Source organism: Dermochelys coriacea, chromosome 12 (assembly GCF_009764565.3).
Source record: "Dermochelys coriacea isolate rDerCor1 chromosome 12, rDerCor1.pri.v4, whole genome shotgun sequence".
Classification (NCBI taxonomy): domain Eukaryota; kingdom Metazoa; phylum Chordata; order Testudines; family Dermochelyidae; genus Dermochelys; species Dermochelys coriacea.
The window spans coordinates 5,632,258-5,653,428 of record NC_050079.1 but is presented as its reverse complement, the minus strand read 5'-3'; the positions used below and the strand labels follow the sequence as shown (position 1 = coordinate 5,653,428).

General features: G+C 53.3%; 1 protein-coding gene across 2 annotated transcripts; it reads left to right on the top strand.

Annotated features, from left to right (window-relative positions):
- The first annotated feature begins 762 nt into the window (after nucleotides 1-762).
- Nucleotides 763-18,802, top strand: E2F4 (E2F transcription factor 4). Of its 2 annotated transcripts, none has more exons than XM_043494864.1 (10): nucleotides 763-995; nucleotides 5,197-5,306; nucleotides 6,004-6,165; nucleotides 6,939-6,982; nucleotides 9,643-9,704; nucleotides 10,010-10,295; nucleotides 10,980-11,171; nucleotides 13,450-13,497; nucleotides 16,264-16,420; nucleotides 16,458-16,744. In XM_043494864.1, exons 1-10 carry the CDS (start codon nucleotides 870-872, stop codon nucleotides 16,501-16,503), a joined length of 1,233 nt encoding a protein of 410 aa, XP_043350799.1. In that variant the 5' UTR covers nucleotides 763-869; the 3' UTR covers nucleotides 16,504-16,744. The 2 variants fall into 2 exon arrangements, with proteins under 2 accessions (XP_043350799.1, XP_038224306.1); XM_038368378.2 differs by lacking the exon at nucleotides 16,458-16,744 and adding an exon at nucleotides 16,789-18,802 and having other exon boundaries at nucleotides 778-995; nucleotides 16,264-16,308.
- Nucleotides 18,803-21,171: the final 2,369 nt, after the last annotated feature.

The following is a 21,171-nucleotide window of genomic DNA, read 5'->3' as shown; positions in this document are numbered from 1 at the left end:
TTTCGCCAGGGGGGGGCCGGGGCAGCGGGGAAGGGCGGGTTTTCGCCGGGGGGGGCAGGGGCATTGGGGAAGGGCGGGTTTTCGCCGGGGGGAGGCCTGGGGCAGCGGGGAAGGGCGGGTTTTCGCCGGGGGGGAGGCCTGGGGCAGCGGGGAAGGGCGGGTTTTCGCCAGGGGGGGGCAGGGGCAGCGGGGAAGGGCGGGTTTTCGCCAGGGGGGGGCAGGGGCAGCTGGGAAGGGCGGTTTTCGCCGGGGGGGGCCTGGGCAGCGGGGAAGGGCGGGTTTTCGCCGGGGGGGAGGCCTGGGGCAGCGGGGAAGGGCGGGTTTTCGCCAGGGGGGGGCAGGGGCAGCGGGGAAGGGCGGGTTTTCGCCAGGGGGGGCAGGGGCAGCTGGGAAGGGCGGTTTTCGCCGGGGGGGGCCTGGGCAGCGGGGAAGGGCGGGTTTTCGCCGGGGGGGGGCGGGGCAGCGGGGTTCCAGGCGCGGCGCCTCGGGGGTGGCCCCCGGACACGGCGAGGGGCGGCTCTGAGGGGGTGAAGCGCGGGTGCGGGGGACAATCAGCCTCCTGAGGGGGCGGAACGGCCGAGAGCCGCGGGGCGGGGCCGGGGCCGGGGGCGGGGCAGGCGGGGGCGGGGGCGGGGGCGGGGCCGACCCGTCCCCCCGCGGGCTCCGCACGGGCGGCAGGAGACTCCCGCGAGGCTTCGCTCTCGCCGGCCCCGCGCAGGACGAGGCCCGGCCCAGCCGCGAGGGGCTCGCCATGGCAACGGGCCAGGCCCCGCCCCCGCGACGGGGCTTTTCCGCAGGGCTCCCGTCGTGCCCCGCGGGCGGAAGCGGAAGCGGCCGGGCGGACCGGAGGAGCCGGCGCGGGCAGGCAGATGGCGGAGGCTGGGCCGCAGCCCCCGGGGGCCCCGAGCCGGCACGAGAAGAGCCTGGGGCTGCTCACCACCAAGTTCGTGTCGCTGCTGCAGGAGGCCAAAGACGGCGTGTTGGACCTCAAGCTGGTGCGGCCCGGCGGGGGGGTCAGAGCAGGGGGAGAGCACGGAGGGGGGCCCTCCGGGGGGGGGAGGGAGAGCACGGAGGGGGGCCCTCCGGGGGGGGGAGGGAGAGCACGGAGGGGGGCCCTCCGGGGGGGGGGGAGGGAGAGCACGGAGGGGGGCCCTCCGGGGGGGGGGAAGGGGGAGCACGGAGGGGGGCCCTCCGGGGGGGGGGGAAGGGGGAGCACGGAGGGGGGCCCTCCGGGGGGGGGGAGGGGGAGAGCACGGAGGGGGGCCCTCCGGGGGGGGGGAGGGGGAGAGCACGGAGGGGGGCCCTCCGGGGGGGGGTATCTATAGGGTGTGAAGTGGTTACTTTGGGTGCCAAGTGAAGGCTGCGTAGGGCCCAAGCTGTTGTGAGGCCAGGCTGAGATGTGCCCTGTGTCTCCCCTGTTTGGTGTCCTTGGGTGCTAGGACTGGAAGGATGTGCATTGGGGGATGTAGTGATTAGTGCCATGGGGCTGGGTGCAGGGCCTGTGTAGAGCCCTCAGTATCTGCCATATTTCTAGGGAGTAAGTGTTATAAATATATTTGTTTCCCTATCCTAAATGCATTGTGATGCAATGTGAAAGGAGTTGTCCCCATCCTTCCAAAAGAGCCAAAATCCTGCCCCAGGAAAACTCTTCTCATGTGCCCTGAAGGCCAACACACCTGGTCTGTGTTGCACCTACAGGGAAGCAATTTCCAGAGTGAAGGTTCATAGAATACCAGGGTTGGAAGGGACCTCAGGAGGTATCTAGTCCAACCCCCCGCTCAAAGCAGGACCAATCCCCAACTAAACCATCCCAGCCAGGGCTTTGTCAAGCCTGACCTTGAAAATCTCACTGAGAGTCATCACCAGAGCGTAATATCCTGGATCAAATCCAGGACCTGCCAGCCCTAGCACAGCAGCTTGTCTCAGGTTGCAACGCAGAGAGAAACAGCACTAAATTAAGCTGGACCCCAACCTGAAAGGGATACATAGACCAAAATCCACCCCTTGCGTTGTATCTGGGACCTGACAGGAAACCAGTGCAATCTGCAGGGCTCAGGGAAAGCACTGCTAAGCAAGTGGGGATGCAGTTCTCCACTAGCTGAAGTTTCCAAATGATCTTCAGGGCTAGCCCCTGGTAGAGCACTCTGCCTCCTCCAGCCTGGAGGTGATAAAGGCCTGGATGCTTGGGGAGGTGAGGAGCAGAGAGGAAATCAGACCATTTCTGGCTGAAGCTCCGGAGATTGCATGTAAGTGATGAGATGAACATGCATTTTCTCACATCAATGACACCAAGCTGCATGTTTATGCATCACAGAAGCGCACTGCACAGTCTGTCCCCAAAGCTATCTCACCCCACCATATCCTAGATCACTAACATGCATCTCACAGCACCCTGATGAGCAGCCTTTTCAACATATACAATTTCAGGGGGCAGAGAGGGAGAATCAATATGAAAAAAGTTGCTTTGGATAAACGGAAGCTCAGGATGGGGCCTGGAGAGGGGAGGTAGAACGGGGCAGGTGATTGGGGCTGTGAGGGGCAGATTGGAGGGGGTTAAGCTGAATGTCCTTCAATGGTGCTTGGCTGCAGCCTGCCTTCACAGCCTCCTGAGCATCCTCTACCCCTGGGAGCTGCTGCTTATCATGTTGGTGTGTGTGTGTGTGTGTATGTGGGGGGGGGGGAGGATTAGGGTGCTGAAGTGACATTTGGAGTGGGCATCTGCCTCCCAGAATTGTTGGCACCTAGGAGAGGCTACCGACACCACCCAGGTCAGTAGAGGTGACATCATTTACCTCAGGAGGTGGCCATGGGGAGAAGCGCCCAGTAGTGTCACTGTCCAGAGAACTAAGGCAGTGGAATGCTCACTCTTCAGAACTGGGTCTCTCTCTGGGTAGAGGCACTCTAGGCACTGGATGACTCTCCCTGGGATCTGCAGCACTGCAGTTGCTGCTCTAGGCAGCAGGCATGGATGTAGGCATCCACTTGGGAGCCCAGGGTGGGATGACTGAAAACAGGAGGCTTAATAGATCTGGGAAGGGCTGTGGCCCCCTGGCTGAGTGCCGATAGAAGGAAGCACTTTTGCATCCAGATGTGGCTAGGATGCAGCAGATCTCCTCCCAAGCTTTGATCAGATGTGGGTTTGGTTTTGTTTATTCTGGAAAATGCTGATTTGTCAAAAGCAAAACTTTTCACAGAACCTGTCCGTTTTGAGGAAACTTTTCAGGCAGGTTTTTCAGAACTGGAATGGGCTCTCTGGTCCGAGAGAGGGACCTCAGCATAGCCAAAACATGGTGGTTAGGACTGAGGTGAATGCCTGAACCACTGGGCTATAGAGTCATTCTCTTTCTGTGGCCCAGTGAATATTGCATAGAATTTAAGGCCGGAAAGGACTACTAGATCATTTCGTCTGAGCCCTGTATAGCACAGGCCACCATGCCACCCAGCACAAAATGGAACAGTGCCAACAGATCCTCTCTGCTGCTTTATCCTTCTGTCGTATTTGGATCTTGCTCTCACCGAGGCTTCACTCATGGGCAGATAGTGGGAAGTCCAAGTGCCTGTACAGTCTGGGTCCAATGAATCAGTGATGCAAAGTGACCTGACTTCTGTTTCCTGTCATCAAATACAGCCCAAAGGCTGTCACTCTCTCCCCAGAATTCTGTGGTACCTCCATCAGGGAGCCCTTGAGACAGATCAGCAATTACTCATTACTGCCTTTCTGTCCTGGGAGGGAAAACAGAGCTAGGCAAATAGCCATATCTACCTCTGCTGTGGCCTGCAGAGGAGTCATCTGTGCCTTGTACTTTGTGGTATTGAAGGTAGTTTATGGGTAGCGAATTGGCATAGGCGCTTTATCCTTGTCCTTTGGATATCTTTGCTCGGGGTAAGCAACACAGTCTCCATGTCATACCCAGTGCCTAACCTTGGTCTTGTCTACACATGAAAGTTCCACCAGTGCAACGTGCATCAGTGGAGTTACACCCATATATATCACACCAGCTGTATATGTTCACACTGTTGACCTCTGTCTGGCTTCAGGCATATGCAGGAGGTGACCAAAGATGTTTATATTCTGTAAGAAAAGTGGTGTGTGTTTGCTCCAGAAATGGTTGGCAAATGGGACTCATGTTTGTCAGCATCATTGGAACAGATGAGTGGCTTCTGGAGCACTACTGTGTAGAAAGGTAGCCAGACATGTCTGTTCTGCAATATCCTGTGCAGTGTGGCACTGGGTTTGTTAATACAGACGTGATGCGTCCACAATGGCCCAGCACCGATGTAATACCCGCTTATGTGGGATGGGAGCTGGAGTAGATTTCCTCAACAGGTGTCAAGGGACTCATTGTGTGTTAATGTGCAGCAGTTCCTGCCAACTGAAGGACAGGTCCACCAGGGGAACCTTCTTGTGTGGACACTGGGCCCTACATCCAAGAGAGTCAAGGAAATCGGAGAACTTTGGGTAGCACAAGAGCTGCCTCATCACAGCCTCCCTAATCTGCCTAAAAAAAGAATAGAGCCAGGGACTGAAATTTTGAGGGCCAGGGGGGTGGCTTTTTGTCCATGGGCTGAGCAATGCCCATTTGAGAGATGCTGGCAGCTCACCTGAGGGAGGTGGTGACACTTTCCACCCAGCGGCATGGAAGTCAGGTGGAAAAGGCCTGTGGGACTATCCAGCCCATCTCCCTGACCGTGCAGAACTGTTGCCTTTAGTAGACCCAGTTTCTTCTCTCTCCCCCTACACCTCCCCATTCCATTCCTTCTTACCCTCTGGATTTGATCAGTCAAGGGAGCATGCATCCAGTTTGCAGGTCACCCCACAAAGCTTCTCTAGAACATCTAGCACCAGATGGATGTAACGTGTATTCCCCTCATTCCCAACGTGGTCTTGTAATGGAGATGAGCAATCCACACACAATCCAAAGGAGGTGGCTGGGTTTGGTCTGTGATTGATGGGGTGTTAGTTGGATGAGCAGTTGGATTGTGGGGCAGATATAGCCAGTAACTGTGGGTCAGATAGTTTTGATGTCCCTGGGAACAGAGTCTGATCTGTAATTTGAGAAGTGGGGGGACACAAAGGAGATGCTATTGGAAGCAGAGGGGTCTGATCTTTAATTGGGGTTATGTAATGTCTGTGTCCATGGGGGACACAGTGGAATTGGGAATTTCTGGAGTCAGCTGTCCATCTCTAATCCCCAGGCAGCGGATACCTTGGCAGTGCGGCAGAAACGGCGAATCTACGACATCACAAATGTTCTGGAGGGCATTGGGCTGATCGAGAAGAAATCCAAGAACAGTATCCAGTGGAAGTGAGTGACTGAGATACTCTGAGCAGTGTGGGAGGATTCTGGGAGAAGGCTTCCCTCTCAATGCTCCTCTCACTTTGAGGCCTTGCCCTCAATCCACTCCCCATGTTTTCCCCCTCTGAAATTTCCCACCCTTGCTACCGCTGCTGCAGCTCCACCTGCAGCGGGAATGGTGGCAGAGGTAACAGAACCGTGTCTTCAAGCTTCAGTTGGCATTCTGAGCGCAGTGTCTGCCAGCTGGTTTATGCTAGCACTCCCCTAGCTAAGCCCTGCCAGTAGCGGCTGTGGGGAATTTGCAGGGGCTTTGACCAGAACAGATGCCTCCAACCCTTACCCTGGTGTTGAGAGAGGAAAGATTCTGCCCCCAATCCAAGAGTAGGCTTTGACCCTCTTATACTGGAAGGAGGCTTTGTGGGGAGATGGGAGATCTGGGGCCTCTGACCCTGGTGTACTATGGGAGAAGGTGAGGGGAGCTAGGGGTTCTAGCTGTGGTGCTGAAGAATGAGTTTTTCACTGTTGGGAGCTGGTGAGGTGTGGAAGAGCTGGGCTCCAACCTCTGTGTCAGGAGAGGGCTGGGAGTGCCTCCTCTTTCCAAGGCAGTGCAGTCAGTGCCCTCTGCAAATTTTATTTTCTCCCTTAATGGGGCTGGGCCACTCATTCCTCTCTCTCTCTCTCTCTCTCTCTCTCTCTCTCTGCACAGAGGTGTGGGCCCAGGCTGTAACACCCGCGAGATAGCCCACAAACTCATTGAGCTGAAGGCAGAGATAGAGGACCTGGAGCAGCGTGAACAGGAGCTGGAGCAGCAGAAGATGTGGGTCCAGCAGAGCATCAAAAACGTCACAGAAGACGTACAGAACAGCAGATATCCTTTCAGCACCCCCAGCTCCTGGTTCAGTTCCTACTGCTCTCTCTCCTGCCCCCGGGCTGGCTGCGGGCTGGCTGGGCCTGAAAGGACCTCTCCCTCCAGTACTAATAAGCTTACATTTCTATAGCACCTTTTTCATCAAATCCCACAAAGCATTGCACAAATATTACTTGCACAGCACCTAGCACAATGGGCTCCTGGGAGTATGCTCATACGAATAATTAATAATAATAGCCAGCCCTGAATGCATCCATGTCTGGGGTAGCACAGAGCAGCTGATTAACAGCATGCTGTAACATGACCCAGCAGTATACAACAGCAAGTAAAGCAAACTATCCATGTGCCGCTGCAGGGAATGTTTGGGGAGGCAGGTGTAGTCAGCTGGGTTGGAATTTCCCCAGGACCACTGGGGACTGCTCCACCTTTGGGGAAGGTGTGTTGGGATGTTTACAGATCTTTTCACCCAAAAGACCCCTTCTGGCCCTGTGGTGTCTCCTAGCACCATGTTAAGGCATCACTTCAGTACAGACTCGGGACAGAAATGCCTCTTTTTGAGTCATCGGTGCTACATTCTCAGGCATGTAGCTGCTCTGGCAGGTTTCCTCTCTGAGTGCTACCCTGCTGCAGGTAGACCTCCCCTCCAGACCACTTCAGAGGCTCTGGTGCGGGCATTTAGTTTCTTCTAGGAATTCCATTGTCTGCATGCAGGAAGGAGATCCTACACCTTGTCCCCACAGGAAGCTGCACCTTTTCTCCTTAACCACAAGAACGTTAGCCTATGTGACGCACGAAGATATCTGCAAGTGCTTCACAGGTGAGGAGATGGTGCCGGGTCCTTGACTGATCTCCCATGGCCTGAGGCAGCAGACCTACCTGGCTGTCCCAGCTGTGCTCCCCCATTTCCCAGCAGGGAGATGACAGTAGATCCTAGCTGGTCCCCAAGATGTGCTGTCTGTATCCTCCATGAAGAGACAGTCCTGCATCATCTCCCACAATCCTAGGGATCAGCTGCCACTAAATTCAAGCTGTATCATTGCAGTCAGAGGAGTCCTATCTGGGAATGGGACTGTTCTGTGCAAGGGGTTCCCTAGAATTCCCTAGAGCACACTTGTAGTAGGGGGCTGTCTGTTCTGTCCCTTTGTATTTGGGGCCATGTTATCCTATGGGGAAGTTTTTAATTGCAGGATTTCAGCTTTCCTTGACAGGTCATCCCTTCCAAGGGAAGCTGTAGCAGAATCCTCCCCAGGGCTGAGATGTGCTGTTTGCCAGCTGGAGGCCTTTGCATATGACTGAGAAGAGCCAGCATTCCTTTTTCTTTGCCTCATTTGTACAAATAAATGCCTTTGTTTTAAAGGCCCTGGTAGATATCCAAGGCCTTGCATGATTTCGCCTCCCCCTGACTGTTTGCTCCTATTTCTTTCAGCACTCCTCCCAGTCCTCTTTCCTTAGTGCACCTTCCGTTGTCCTCTTCCTCTCTTGACTCTCTGCCTGACCTCATGTTGCTTCCTGGGCTTGCAACAGTTTCTCTATGTACTCACCAAGATCTTTCTCTCTCCTCTAGAGCCACCTCCTTCCAGAAATCTTCTCTTGTATTCCTTCCGGTAACTTGTGCACAGCAACCCTTGGCTTTCCTGCCGTGCCATGTCTGATCTCTGACTCCTTGGGACAGGGATTGTATAAAGCACCAGGAAAATGCATGGCACCAAATACCTTGTAATCGATGGGAGGATCTGATGGGACAGAAGTAGACAAATGTGTGGTAGCCATTATGCATGGGAAGCAATTCAGGTGCAAAAGCCCAAGTCTAAAAGAGTTCAGAGGTTGCTTGTCACTCCTGCTTTTCAGAGCAGATTTACATCTGAAGCCAAACCTCACTCAAATGTGAAGGCCTTGCAGCTGGACTCACGGTCACTGATTGTCTTTTTGGGAGCGGATCTGAATTACCCAGCTGTTTTAAAATGGACATCTCAGCCAGTCTCCTCATGGTATTACAGGGTGATCCCAGCTGGCCTCCAGGGGGTGAAGCTGATCTCTATGTAGCCAGAAAACGTATCTTAGGTAGGATACCTGACTCTCCACTCCTGGTGATCTTTGGAAAGCTGCTTTGCTGGATCTCTTGTATCACAGCCTTGTACTTCAGGCTGAATTCCAACTTCCATTCCACCTTGCCCCCTTTCCTCAGTAAATACCTTGTGGGCTGAAATTTCCCATGTTTGGCCCTATCCCAAATGTGAATTTATTTTGAAAAACGGAATGAAAATAGGTTGCTCTGTTTCTTAGACTAAGTGGAAAAAATACCGATTTACCTTATGTCGCTATCTTAAAGCGTTCACTCAAAACTCGAAAAAGATGAAGACACAAACATCAGACTTGGCTTGTTTCTTGAGATTTAAAGATCAAGGCAAATATGAAACACGTTTCAATAGTTGTAGTAACATTGAAAGTTTGGAATTTAAGCATGTACTTTAGGACTCTTCTGTCCATATTTTAATCTGTTTTAAAGATGTATTTGGTACGGATAAATTGCTGAAGATTCCCTACTTTTACAAACCCCACAAGATTTGTCAATAACTTTTGTAAGCCAAGTTGCTTTGGGCCAGGGAATTTACAAGGACAGCCATTAATTACCAGGCTGCGATCAAAGAACACTGTTCTTCCTTTTTTGTGACTTTTGGGATTTTCCTCCCTTTTACCTATTTTTATTAATAAACCACGTGAAGTTAAAGGCAAAAAATGAATTTGTGCCATGTAAAGGCTGAAATGTCAGGCACACAGAGGCTGTGCTGCACAGGTATGAGACTTCTAGTCTTGTTTTCCATGTTAAATGTAAACTCACGTGGTGTTGGTGCCAGCCAGAACCTATTGAAGGTGTGCAGTGTAGCTAAATTAGCACTACTGGAGCAGCAGGAATGTTGGGAATTTCCTGCTTACTGGCTGCATGATATTCCACAAAGCCAATTTTTCAGTCATATGACTAGGTGCACATCTTTGGAAAGAAAGATGTTAAATGTCTAAGATTCTGCAAGGTGGTGGCATTCCCAGCTCAGCACACGCTGGGTATGGGCCCCGACTGCTCCTTTTTTGGTATCCCTTTCTTACTAACTTCAATAACTATACAATAACATAAATTTTGAGCTGAACTTGTCTGTTTCTGGGGTCACTCCATGCAGCAGGTCTCTATCCTTGCCCCAGCTCCCTTTTCCTCAGGAGACACTCAAACCCTCCTTTCTTGCTACCAGAGTCCTAGCACTCAACACAAGAGTGAGCCAGCAAAAGAGTTTCCGCGGGGCCATGTGTTGGGCCAGTGGTGCATTGTGAAGGATGGATGCTGATTCCCCAGTAAGGCAGGTGGCCCAGCCCTGGTTGGTGGGAGTGCACAGGAGTTCTCCCAGGAGGGGCTGATCGAAAGACAGCCCATGCTGGGCCCAGCAGCCAAAGGCATCCCTTGGAGCGCTGACCAGTTTGTTTTCACAGGAGACACCCTCCTAGCAATTCGAGCCCCATCAGGCACTCGGTTGGAGGTTCCCATTCCGGAGGTGGGTGCAGTGTTTGGGGGGGGGGGTTGATCAGGCTGGGATGGAGGTGTCCTGGGTTGGCTGGAGTTATTGGAAGGATATGGGCATTGCTTGCTTGCTGTGCTAGTGGGGTAAGGAGGATCATTCTGAGTGTGCTGGAGTAAGGGTAGCTGTGGGAGGAGAGGGAGCAGCTGTCTAAGGGAGGGAGGAGCTCCTGTAGCATGCTGAGCCATTTCAGAGCGTGGACCTTGGCCCAGGAAGCTTAAGTCCTGTTTTGAGGACTGCTGTTAATTGTATCTGGGTACTTTGCTTCCTGATTTCCTCAGGGCCTGAATGGACAGAAGAAATATCAGATCCATCTGAAAAGCACGAGTGGTCCAATTGATGTCCTCCTCGTAAACAAAGATGCTTTGAGCTCCCCCCCTGTGGTGCTCCCTGTCCCTCCCCCTGAAGACCTCATTCAGTGCCAGCCCGTCGTGCCTGCTAAACCACAGAGGTCGCCTGTTGCCCACTTCCAGGAGGCATCTGTCCCCAGCAGTACGCACCTGTCCACGCCAACATCGACCAGCACTCAGGACCACAGCCCGGCTGCACAGAAAACAACGAGCCCAGGTGAACAAGGAGTGGGATGGTGGCCGGGCGAGTGGGACGATACCAGCTAGGAATGGGGGAGGCTTTTTAGAAGCACTTTGGAGTTCATATGGGAATGCTTCCAAATGTCCAGATACAGCTAAACGTGGATTTCCCCCCACCCCTGCCAGAGTTGTTCTCTAGTCCATTGGATCATCCCTGCTCCGCCCTACACCTTCCATGACCAATGGGCTGCGGGCGTATATGGGAGCTGAAGTGCAATGACTTGAGCACTGAGTTAGTAAATTCCAGCGCTTACCTCCTGTTTCCTGAGCTAATTGGGACCAGGCTGGCCGACCCCTCACTACAGTGACCCCTCTATCTCCCTACCAGCTGGGCTGGGAGTGTGATGGAAACAGTGCTCTCAGCCAGCAAGATGCCAGCAGGTGCTGGGGGCAGTGACAGCCTCTGGGGGCAGTAGGAGGATTTGAGACAGCGAGTCTGTATGCACTAGGGATGCAGGCTCGTCCGGGGGAGTGAGAACCAGACAGAAAGCCCTCTGTCTGTGGACATGCCAGTGTCTGTTGCATTTAGGCCAGGTTTGTTAACGAGGGGGCAGGCCAGGCTCCTCTCTCAAAGTGGCTGGATTTGCTGGGGGCTGTGGCTGCTGCTTTCAGGGGGACTCCAGAATATGTGACCCCAAATCCCTGTGTGTGTGTGTAACAGAATGCAGCGTTTCGGCAGCAGAGTCCAAAAGCAGCAGCGACTTCGACCCTCTCAGCTCAGTGGCCACTCCAACCAGCCAGCCGGCGGTGTTAGATACGCAGCCGCTCCAGTCATCTGCCTCGCTAGACAGCAGCTCCGTCCTGCCCAGTCCCTCTACCTCCTTTGAGCCAATCAAGCCAGATCCCACAGAGAGTGAGTATGGCCTTGAGCTCCTGGGGGACTCTGCCGCAGGCAGACAGGGCTGACCTCTGCTTTGCTTTCTGCTGAGAGGCCTCAGTCAAGCCTTGCAAGCTGGGATCTAAAGGAAGGGGCAGGCAGATCCCTGCCCCATCCAGGGGAGCTGCATGCATGGCGGTGGTGAGGGTGAAAAAGCTGGCGGAGATGGCTCTCTGGTGAGATTCCGTTTACTGTCTGCGTTCTGATGCTGGTAGCAGATCTATGACCAACAGGTCCCTTCTGGACCCCATCTATCCTTCCTGTTACATGCCAGGGGTGTAGGGTTCTCCCGAACAGTCCGTTTGTCCAGTTGAGTGCCTCGATCTAGGGGGGCTTTCAGCCATTCCCTTGTAGGACTGTTCCCTAGTCTGTTGGGAGGGTTCTCCTGGTAACTAGCCTCCCTCTTCTCTCTCAATTTCATCCCATTCCTCAGGGTTACAGTCACACGGAGTCTCTCTGTAGGGACATTCATCTAAGGTATTCCCACTGCTCTGCTGAGATTAACTCAGAAGCTTGCTAATCCCCTGAAAGATCCATGGGCATCGCTTCGCTGTCCCAGGATGGGACCTGCTGGCTGTTTCACACAGCGCGGCAGTGTAAGCTGGAAGTGGAGCTCTATCCCTCTAGGGACTTGAGAGGAGCCGAGCTGGACTACAGCCAGGCACCTCAAACAGCCTGGCTCTGTGGAGAAGGGCTGGGGGCTTTTTACTGACAAGTGGCCCGGACGCTCGTTTCCAGAGCGCAGCTCCCCTGCTGCCCTGTGCTGAATCGCCAGCCCTTAGAAACTCCACAGGCTGAGCCGGAAGGGTTTGAAGAGGAAAGAAGAGGGTGTGTGGCAGGGGAGGTGGCCCATGCTGTTCCTGAAGCAGGCGGAGAGGAGGGGTGAGAGTCTCCACTGCTTCCATTGATGGCGCTGGTCAGGAGAGACAGGCCATTGCACGGACCCCGCCATCGCCAGTCCTCAGCCCCTGTAGTTCTGGTAGTCCAGGCTGTGGCCAGAAAGGGTGCGGGGGCCAGTTGCGAGGGTGCTTGCTTGGGACTCTGGGGGTCTGGGTTCGGTTCCCTGCTACAGTAAAGACTGCGTGTGTGACCCTGAGCCAGTCACTCAGCCTCAGTTTCCACACCTGTGTGGTGTGCGTGATGGCTCAGCCCTGCTGTGCTGGGGTTGAAGACACATTCGTTAAAGAATGCGAGGGGCTCAGGGGGCCTCACGGAGTGGCCCATAGATAGGAAGGGCTTTGCAGAGCGCCGAGTTGCAGGAGCTCAAGAGGGACCAAGGGAGGGATTCCCGGGGTTGGGGTTGCGCCATGTGACCTGATGGCTCTGCAAGCCACAGGTGTGAGAGCTCTGCAAGGTTTAGGCCTTGCTGACTGGGTCTTGTGGTGTGTCCTGGCGACTAATTGAAGTGCCAGTGGCTGTTGTGAAAAGCATCAGACAGACAAGGAAATAGGGTGGAAGGAGGGCCAGGATTGGGGGAGAGCAGTATAACAAGGAAGAATGGGGAGACTGAGATAAGGAATGGGTCCAGTGTCTGGCTGTGGAATAGTCTCCAGGGAGCTGCTTGGTTTGCTGAAGGCCAGGCTGGACAGAGCACTAGGTGAGCAGAACTCTGTGTGCTCCTCCTCCCTTTGACATAGACTTGTGCTCCCGAATCTGAGCTGCTGATCAGGGAGGAAAACATGTCTTGCCCTCCTGGTTGTGAAGAGAGCCTTGAAAATATGACCCAGGTGTCACTGCTGCAGTTTTCTGTTCATGAGTCTGCATACAGCCTGAAACAACCGCTCCGAGAGTAGTAAACCTTCAGCTTTTTAGTGTAAATGAAGCTGCAGGGAATGCAGGGCTCCTGGTGCCCACTTTAGGTTCAGCTTGCCATGTTGTCTGGTGCTGTCACTGTATGGGAGCAAGCTGTCCAGGCAGGCAGGGGGAATAGCTCTTATGGGTCACTTTCTCTCTCGTTTTCTCCAAGTCTGGGACCCTCCCTCTACAGACCCCCTGTTTCCGAGCAGGGGGTGGTATCCTCCTCCAGGGATGTGGGTTGATGTTTGCCTGGATGTGTCACGCCCAAGCAAAGGAACTCGGATGGATGGCAAGCAGTGTGCTGGGAGAACGCGTACTTGGAAATGTGCTGAGCCACAGTGTGGATGATTTGGGGCAGGACTGAGGACGGGGGGCCCTAGGTGGGGCTGGCATGTGCTGTTGTATTTCAGACCCTGTATGGCACAATGCCAACCAGTTTGGTTCCTTGTCTTTGCAGTGCTGGAACTTCCCAAAGAACTTTCGGAGATGTTTGATCCAACACGAGGTACACTGATCCCTCCCTACCCCTGTTGCCCTCTGCCTGCCCACCCTGTGCACAGGGCAGAAGGGCTCTGTCCTCCCTCCCTTTCTCAGCTCTCCTCTGCTGGTCCTTGGCACAAGAAGGAGGCTGTGCACAGGAGTCCCTTCAGGTTCCTCTAGGGACCTGGTTCTGTCAGGCTGATGACTAGCCGTTTGTGCTGCTGGCACCTGCAGTCTCTGTGCTTACTAGATGCTGAGCGACTTCTGCTGGAGGCTTCTGGGATGACAGCTGTTAATCTGTTCAGACTGCCACTGTGTATACTAGTGACCAGTGCTGCCAACAACTGGTTGTTGCTAGCGCATCAGGCATGGACCAAATCTCCCCATCGACCCGCACCTCCTTACTAACATAAGATGGTGACCAGATAGCAACTGTGAAAAATGAGACAGGGTCGGGGGGGAATAGGCGCCTCTATTAGAAAAAGTCCCCGAAAATGGGATTGTCCCTTTAAAAATGGGACATCTGGTCACCCTACTCCTGCCTGACTCCATCTGATCTGTAGCGTCTGGAATAGGGTGATAAGACAGACCCTGCTGGTATTGTTTCAGTTGTGCGCACAGGGCTAGTGTATGCAAATAATCTATGGAGTTGGGGACTGGCCTAGACTAGACTCTGATCTCTGCAATCCCCCCCAGTGCTTGTACTGGTGCTGCTGAAGACTGGGCATGGGGGTTGTGGCTTTCAGCTCGCTCAGCTCAGAGGCTGTCCAGTTGGCATCAAGCTTGGGTTAAAAAGCCTGGGGCCATTGGCTAATCCCCCATATCGTTGAGTGATGCAGCTGAAACAATAGTACCAAGGGTGAGGAACGCGAAGGAAGTCAATCTAATGTAGGCAACGTGGGCTTCACATTGCTGGTTCTTCTCACCGGAGCTGCTATCCTGAGCCCCTGGCATGATGCTTCCTAGCCTTGCTCTGAAGATGCCAGCTGGCCTGAGCACATGCCGCTGCTTTGCAGTGGTGGGGCATGACGACCAAGTGCAGCACATAGAGGGTGTCCTACTGCCGTTCGGCAGGTCACCGCACAAGAGCAGTCTCCCCGGGAGGTGCTCCACTTATCCTCCTAGGCCTGCCGGGTGGGCTTCAGTGACATGTTGTGAGCTCCCAGGACAGACTCTGCCGGTGGCCCATAAAACCCTCTGTGTTAAATCCACATGTCCAAGCACCCCTCTGTGCTTTGGGCTCCCACCACCAGAGCATGCGTGTGACGCAGGTAAAATGCAACCAGGTGGCAAATCACGCTGTGCCGTATGGGCCAGACAAACAGCAGTAGTGCCTCAGCCTGCCCTTCCTAGCCCAATGCTGGCAGATAGTCAAGCATGTGTCCTGTGCCGGTACACAGCGAGCACCATACCAGTGCCCACAGTAGATAAATACTCCCTGTTCTGTGTCCCAGATCCTGCAAGGAAGGTAAACGCAGCAGCAGGGGAAAGGTGCAGTTTTCATAGTCCCCATGCAGTTGACCTCGGGAGGCTGCTGGTGAGACATCTGTAGAACAGTCTCTTTAAAACTGGTTTGTGCAGCGTCAAAGCATAGGGTTTGACTTGCACAGTGACTACAGGATCCAGAGAGATGGGGCCAGCAGCAAATATCCCTCCGACCCTCGTTTCTCTGCGTTCTAACAGTAACATGGCCTGGCTGCTGGTTTGGTACTGAGGGCTGCACAGTTAAAGTTCCTGCCCATTGGTGTGCGGAGGAAGTACAGGAGTCACCCTGTTTTTCATTTTATATGTGTAGCTTCAGAGCTTACATTTGTTTTTCAAACATCCCACCAGGTAAGCAGGATCTTGGTAGTGCCCTTGTTACCGGTGCTGTAGGAGACTGAACGACGCAGATTTTTTTATTTCATTTCCCCTTTTTTATGGAAAAGGGAAAAAATCCTGCATGGTTTTGGTTTTGCAATTCCCTCTTCACCATGTTGAATCGGCTTGGGGAGGGGCAGTGTTTCTGCGGCTGTTTGCAGACCATCTTCTGGGGAGCGGGGAAGCAACACATCATGGATGTGGCTTTCCAGGAGTATTGATTGTCCTAAGGACTAGTTGGTAAAATCTCTTTTTAGGTGCACATGGGCGCAGCTTAAATCCAAACCTGTTCACGTTTTGATGACTGTCTTCGTTAATGGAGAGAGAGACAGTGATCAGATGTGTGTTTAAAATTGCTTAGTTTTTATTTTTAATCTCTCCCTCCCCAGTAAATCCCCTGCCCCTACACATGCAAGCAAAGTCATCTGTCCTCAGTGAGGACTGCGAATTTGCCAAGTTTCAGTGGGCCAACTTTAGCCACTTTTGCTGCAGTCTCTTTTTAAAGAAGTGTTTGCAATATGTTCAGGCTGGGGAAAATGTGCATTACTGGTACTGTCCCAGACCCGAGCCAGCTGGGGATGTTGTCGCAGGGACGAGGCTCAGACCTGGGCCAGCTGGGGGCGCTGTCGCAGGGACGAGGCTCAACCCACAGTTTGTCATGCTGGAACAGGCACAAGAATCTTGCAGGATTTTTTTGACTCATTTGATGCCTGCTGACGACCCCAGTTTCCCTCTGCCACGGAGTTAATGGCTCGAGTCCTGAGCTCCTGTTTGTCTGCTCCAGAGCTACCTGTAGTTCAGGTCTGTGATTTGGCTTCCGTGATACTGGGAGGAAAGAACTTAGGGAGGGAGGAGGGGAAGGGTATTGAGGAAAAGCAAGACTAGGCACTGCAAAGCAGAGTGTGCCCCTCACCCTGCTGTCTCCCTCCAGAATGTATGAACTCTGAACTGCTGGAAGAGCTGATGTCGTCCGAAGGTGAGTTGCTGGGTTTTGTTGCCTCTGAACTCTTTGGGGCTGGGGGAAGGGAGGGTGGCTGTCGTTTGTACAATGTTGGGCATTCAGGGGCAATCCCACACTGTCTTCCGCTCTGTCCCTCCTCGCCTCAGGCAGAAGTACTATTGGGACAGACTCTGCCCTCAGCTTCCTCTTCTGAGAAGGGGGGAGGGATAGCTCAGTGGTTTGAGCATTGACCTGCTAAACCTCGGGTTGTGAGTTCAATCTTTGAGGGGGCTATTTAGGGATCTGGGGCAAAAATTGGGGATTGGTCCTGCTTTGAGCAGGGGGTTGGACTAGATGACCTCCTGAGGTCCCTTCCAACCCTGATATTCTGCGATTCTGTGAGTGGGATGCGTGAGCTGCGGTCTCCCTGTGACAGGACTTGGAGGCTCCAATCGGGGTGGTAGGTGGGATGTTCCTAGGCTCGTAAACAGTACGACCCTGCTTTCTCTTCAACAGTATTTGCTCCCTTGCTCCGCCTCTCCCCTCCCCCTGGAGACCACGACTACATCTACAACCTGGACGAGAGCGAGGGCGTCTGCGACCTCTTCGACGTGCCTATCCTCAACCTCTGACTCCCCGGCGCAGCGGTCGGGCTGGTGAACGGACTGTCTTGTAGCTGGCTTTGGAAAGTTTCACTCTTTGGATTCCTTTTGTGCTAGTGCTGGATGAGAGTCGGAGGGGCTCTTGGCCGGACTAGAACCAAGACGTGGACTTGCAGACTGGGAGCCTCCCCGTAGCGTGTCTCTTCTGGTGTGTGCAACACGGGGTCCTCGAGTTACCTCACCCCGCTGCATCTGTCTCTCCACTGGATCCTAGGCCTCTTTCGAAAGGCTCAGTGTTTGAACCTTCCCCGTAAAGCTTTGCCCATGTGCCTCTCAGAGCTTCCTCCCATCCGCATGCCTTGGATTTCCTGCACTTCCACAGGCACTTTGCATCTCCTAGGCATCAGCTGCTAGACAGCGTCTTAGGATGATGGTCAGCTCCAAGCCCAGAAGTAGTTAGCTGAGCATGTCAGTGTGCGGCAGCCTCGGCCCCTCCAAGTAGGGTGGCCACGCTCGGCTGTGAAAATTGGCCCTGTGAGCTCTGGTCCTCAGTGACTCGAGCTAGTTCATTTGACAAGTGAAAAGCAATTGGCAGCTGAGCTGAGTCATGCATTGCCCCCCCCCCGCCCCCCCAAATTAGACATTGTTAGTTAAACCTCTGTGCTGATGCATGAAGAGGCTCCGTTCGCACTCCCCATCCTGGAGCTGTGCTGAGGGGCCATTTTTTCTGACATCTGGGAATCAATTTGTCCTCCCCGCCTTGCACTTGAGCCTGGGTGGGTGTGGCAGGAGGCGGAGGTGGGCCCATTCGGTAGCACTTGGCCATGACAAGTTGGGTCTGTTTTACTGAAGTACAGACAGCAATGCCCTCTGAGGCAGACCAAGCATCTGCTCCAGGGCCGGGCTTGCCAGTATGTCAGGGGCTCTTCCCCTGTGGCCCTATGACTTTGCTTCCATTCCTGATCTGGTGGCAGGGTGCTACCTGGTGTGATGCACTCTCTGCATCTGCCCCCCTTCCGCCCAGCTTTTCCTCATCACTTGTTAATGGAAGGTCTCCTGTAACTTTTGGCAATTTGAGGCTCTCCGCCTTGCATGCCTCTGAATTTTGGTCGTTGGAGTAGAAAGCCCTTCTGCAGGTGGTGCAGTCTGTCTCTGGGTTTGCACTGTGTTCGCCAGGCTCTACCTCCCCTGATTCTGGATTTGAGAAAATCTTAGCTTTGCACCTTTCTTGAACATCTGACTGCAGCTGCTCTCCTGCTTCTGCTGGCTGCAGAGCTGCTAACACTGGGGCTGGATCTAGAAGTGCCGCTGTCCTCAGCAAACGGGCTATCCTCTAGCAGCTCTCAGCCACACCCCCTCCCCCCCAACGGTTGACTGCTCCCATCAGCCGCCTGGTCCCTTTGTAGGATAGAGCTGGCCCTGACTGTTGCCCAGTGAGAGGGAATGAGTCAGGAGATCCCGTGTGGAACAAGCATTGGAAACCCTAGAGGAGCAGGCTGGGGCCAGGGTGTCTCCTTTTTCTGGTTCAGCTGCCAGCAGTGAGCAGCTAGCACTGGAGAGAGAGATGAAGGTCCCAGAGAGACAATAAGCCTCCAGATCCACATGCATCAGTTCCTAAACCTCTCTCCTCTTTTGCATGGGAACTGCTTGGAACCTGGGGGGCCAGCGTGTGCATTAGCCTAGACTCCATGGCCTTTGTGAATAGCTAGAGTTCTCTCTGTACTGCCTGGCCTTGCTCTCTCCTTCAAGCTGTTGATCTCTTGCCATCAGTTAGATGATGTTTGGAAAAGATATTTAGTGAGAATTTACAGTAACAAATGAACTTGGATTCGTATATAAAGATTATTTTTTATACCTTTTGCAGCAAAAGAAAATTGCCTGTAATATTTGTACAGTGTTCTTGGAGTGAATAAACTGAAACTTTCAGAGCCTCCTGTCAGCCCTTGAGCACAACCAAGCGTCGTCCAGTTGGCCGTTTCTACATTAACCGCCCTCCGGGTGCTTTAGCGGGGTGCTGGGCTTTCTAGCTTGCATGCCTCGAGACACGATGCCCTCATGTCCAGGGGGCTCCTGGTCCTGCTGCTGTTCACCAGCTGCGTCCGGTCTATAATTGGGCTTAATCTGAGCATTTTAGAGTTGTCAGTTTTGTGTGTGTGGACATATCCACCGTTCGGACCAAGAAATGAGGAAATCCTTGGCTGGGCTGGGCCCTGTGTCCCAGCTCGCTCCTGGAGCTCTAACCATTAGGGACAGAGGCCAGCATGGCCATCTCCTGCACATGTGCTCTGCCCCGCACACCTGTGTGGAGGTACAGTCTGCTCTGTGCCTGGCTGTGGGAGCGGGGGCTCGAAAACATTCAGTTTAAAGGCATCTTATCTGGGTTTAGCATCTCCTGGCTCTTAACCAATTGAAGCCAGAGCTCACTGGCTGTTTTGTGCTGAAGAGCCATGTACAGGTAACTGACTGGGTATGGATCCACTCTCCCTTCAGAGCGGAGAGCAGACCTTGGTCCTGGGCCATGGGGAACCTGTTCCCCTTTCCCCTGACTAGGGCTGAGTGCTGGCTAATGGGAGCAGGCAGCAGCTGGCACACAGGTGGCCATGAAAAAGGGGGTCCTGAGCTAGTCCCACTGCCATAGGGGGCTGGGGCAAGCACCCTCCCCCCCATGGTCTTTCCCTGTGGGGGAGGGGTGGAGGACTGAGCCACAGACAGGCCCACAGGGAGCCAGGGCTTGGCCTAAGTGCTAGGACTGCCCCGGGATGCTCCCTGCCACCCCCATGCTTCCCTTGAAGTGGGTTTCCAGGGCTGGTGTCACAGTTTGCTACTGGTAGCAGTTACTGACATCAAGGTATTCTCTTGCTGCCCTGTCCCAATTTGCTACCTCTCACCTTTCCCCATCTTCTGTCAAATTGTGGATGGCGGTTCATCTGTCATAGAATATCAGGGTTGGAAGGGACCTCAGAAGGTATCTAGTGCCACCCCCTGCTCAAAGCAGGACCAATCCCAACTAAATCATCCCAGCCAAGACTTTGTCGAGCCTGACCTTAAAAACCTCTAAGGAAGGAGATTCCACCACCTCCCTAGGTAACGCTTTCCAGTGCTTCACCACCCTCCTAGTGAAAAAGTTTTTCCTAATATCCAACCTAAACCTCCCCCACAGTAACTTGAGACCATTGCTCCTTGTTCTGTCATCAGCTACCACTGAGAACAGCCTAGATCCATCCTCTTTGGAACCCCCTTTCAGGTAGTTGAAAGCAGCTATCAAATCCCCCCTCATTCTTCTCTTCCGCAGCCTAAACAATCCCAGTTCCCTCCAGCCCCCTAATCCTTTTTGTTGCCCTCTGCTGGACTCTTTCCAGTTTTTCCACATCCTTCTTGTAGTGTGGGGCCCAAAATTGAATACAGTACTCCAGATGAGGCCTCACCAATACAGAATAGAGGGGAATAGTCGCATCCCTCGATCTGCTGCTAATGCTCCTACTTATACAGCCCAAAATGCTGTTAGCCTTCTTGGCAACAAGGGCACACTTGACTCGTATTCAGCTTCTCATCCACTGTAACCCCTAGATCCTTTTCTGCAGAACTGCTGCCTAGCTGCTCGGCCTCTAGTCTGTAGCAGTTGGCTACTGTAGACACACACACACATTTTTGTACTTTGGACAAGCGTTCTACAGCGTTAAACTTCGGGCATCTTGTATGTAAAACCTTGAAGGGAGGTATTGTTGTTTCTTTGTCTCTGTCCATTGTAGATTAGGCCATGGAGTTTCTATAGTAAACAAACACCAAAAATAGTGCAAAGCATCGTAAATGGTAGACAAAATACTTATGGATACCTTTTAAACACAATCTATGAGGCAGAACATTTACCATTGTTCCCTATATAGACACTGCACCCCCGCCATTGTCAGTGTTACACATGTTGAACAAGTTTTCAACCCTTTGATTTTGCCAATACATAGTCAACTTGTGAGAAGAAGATCACTGAAATGTATCATAAAATATGTAGCCTCCATCAAAGGCTATGAAATTAAAATATGCATTTAAAAGTATGAGCAATTCTGTAGAAAAATCAGTTGTTTATGTATGCAACAAAGTAACAGAGTAAAGTGTACACTTCAGTGGTGGCAGGATGGGGATTACTTACAGAAATAAAGATTTTTAATAAATTACAGGGGGGAGGGGAAGAAAGGGAATCATGTTACTGGAAGTCCAACACGGTATTATAGGATTCCTCGAGGGAGGTAACAGCAGAAGCATGAAAGCTTGTGTCGCCATGCATCCGATGAAGTGAGCTGTA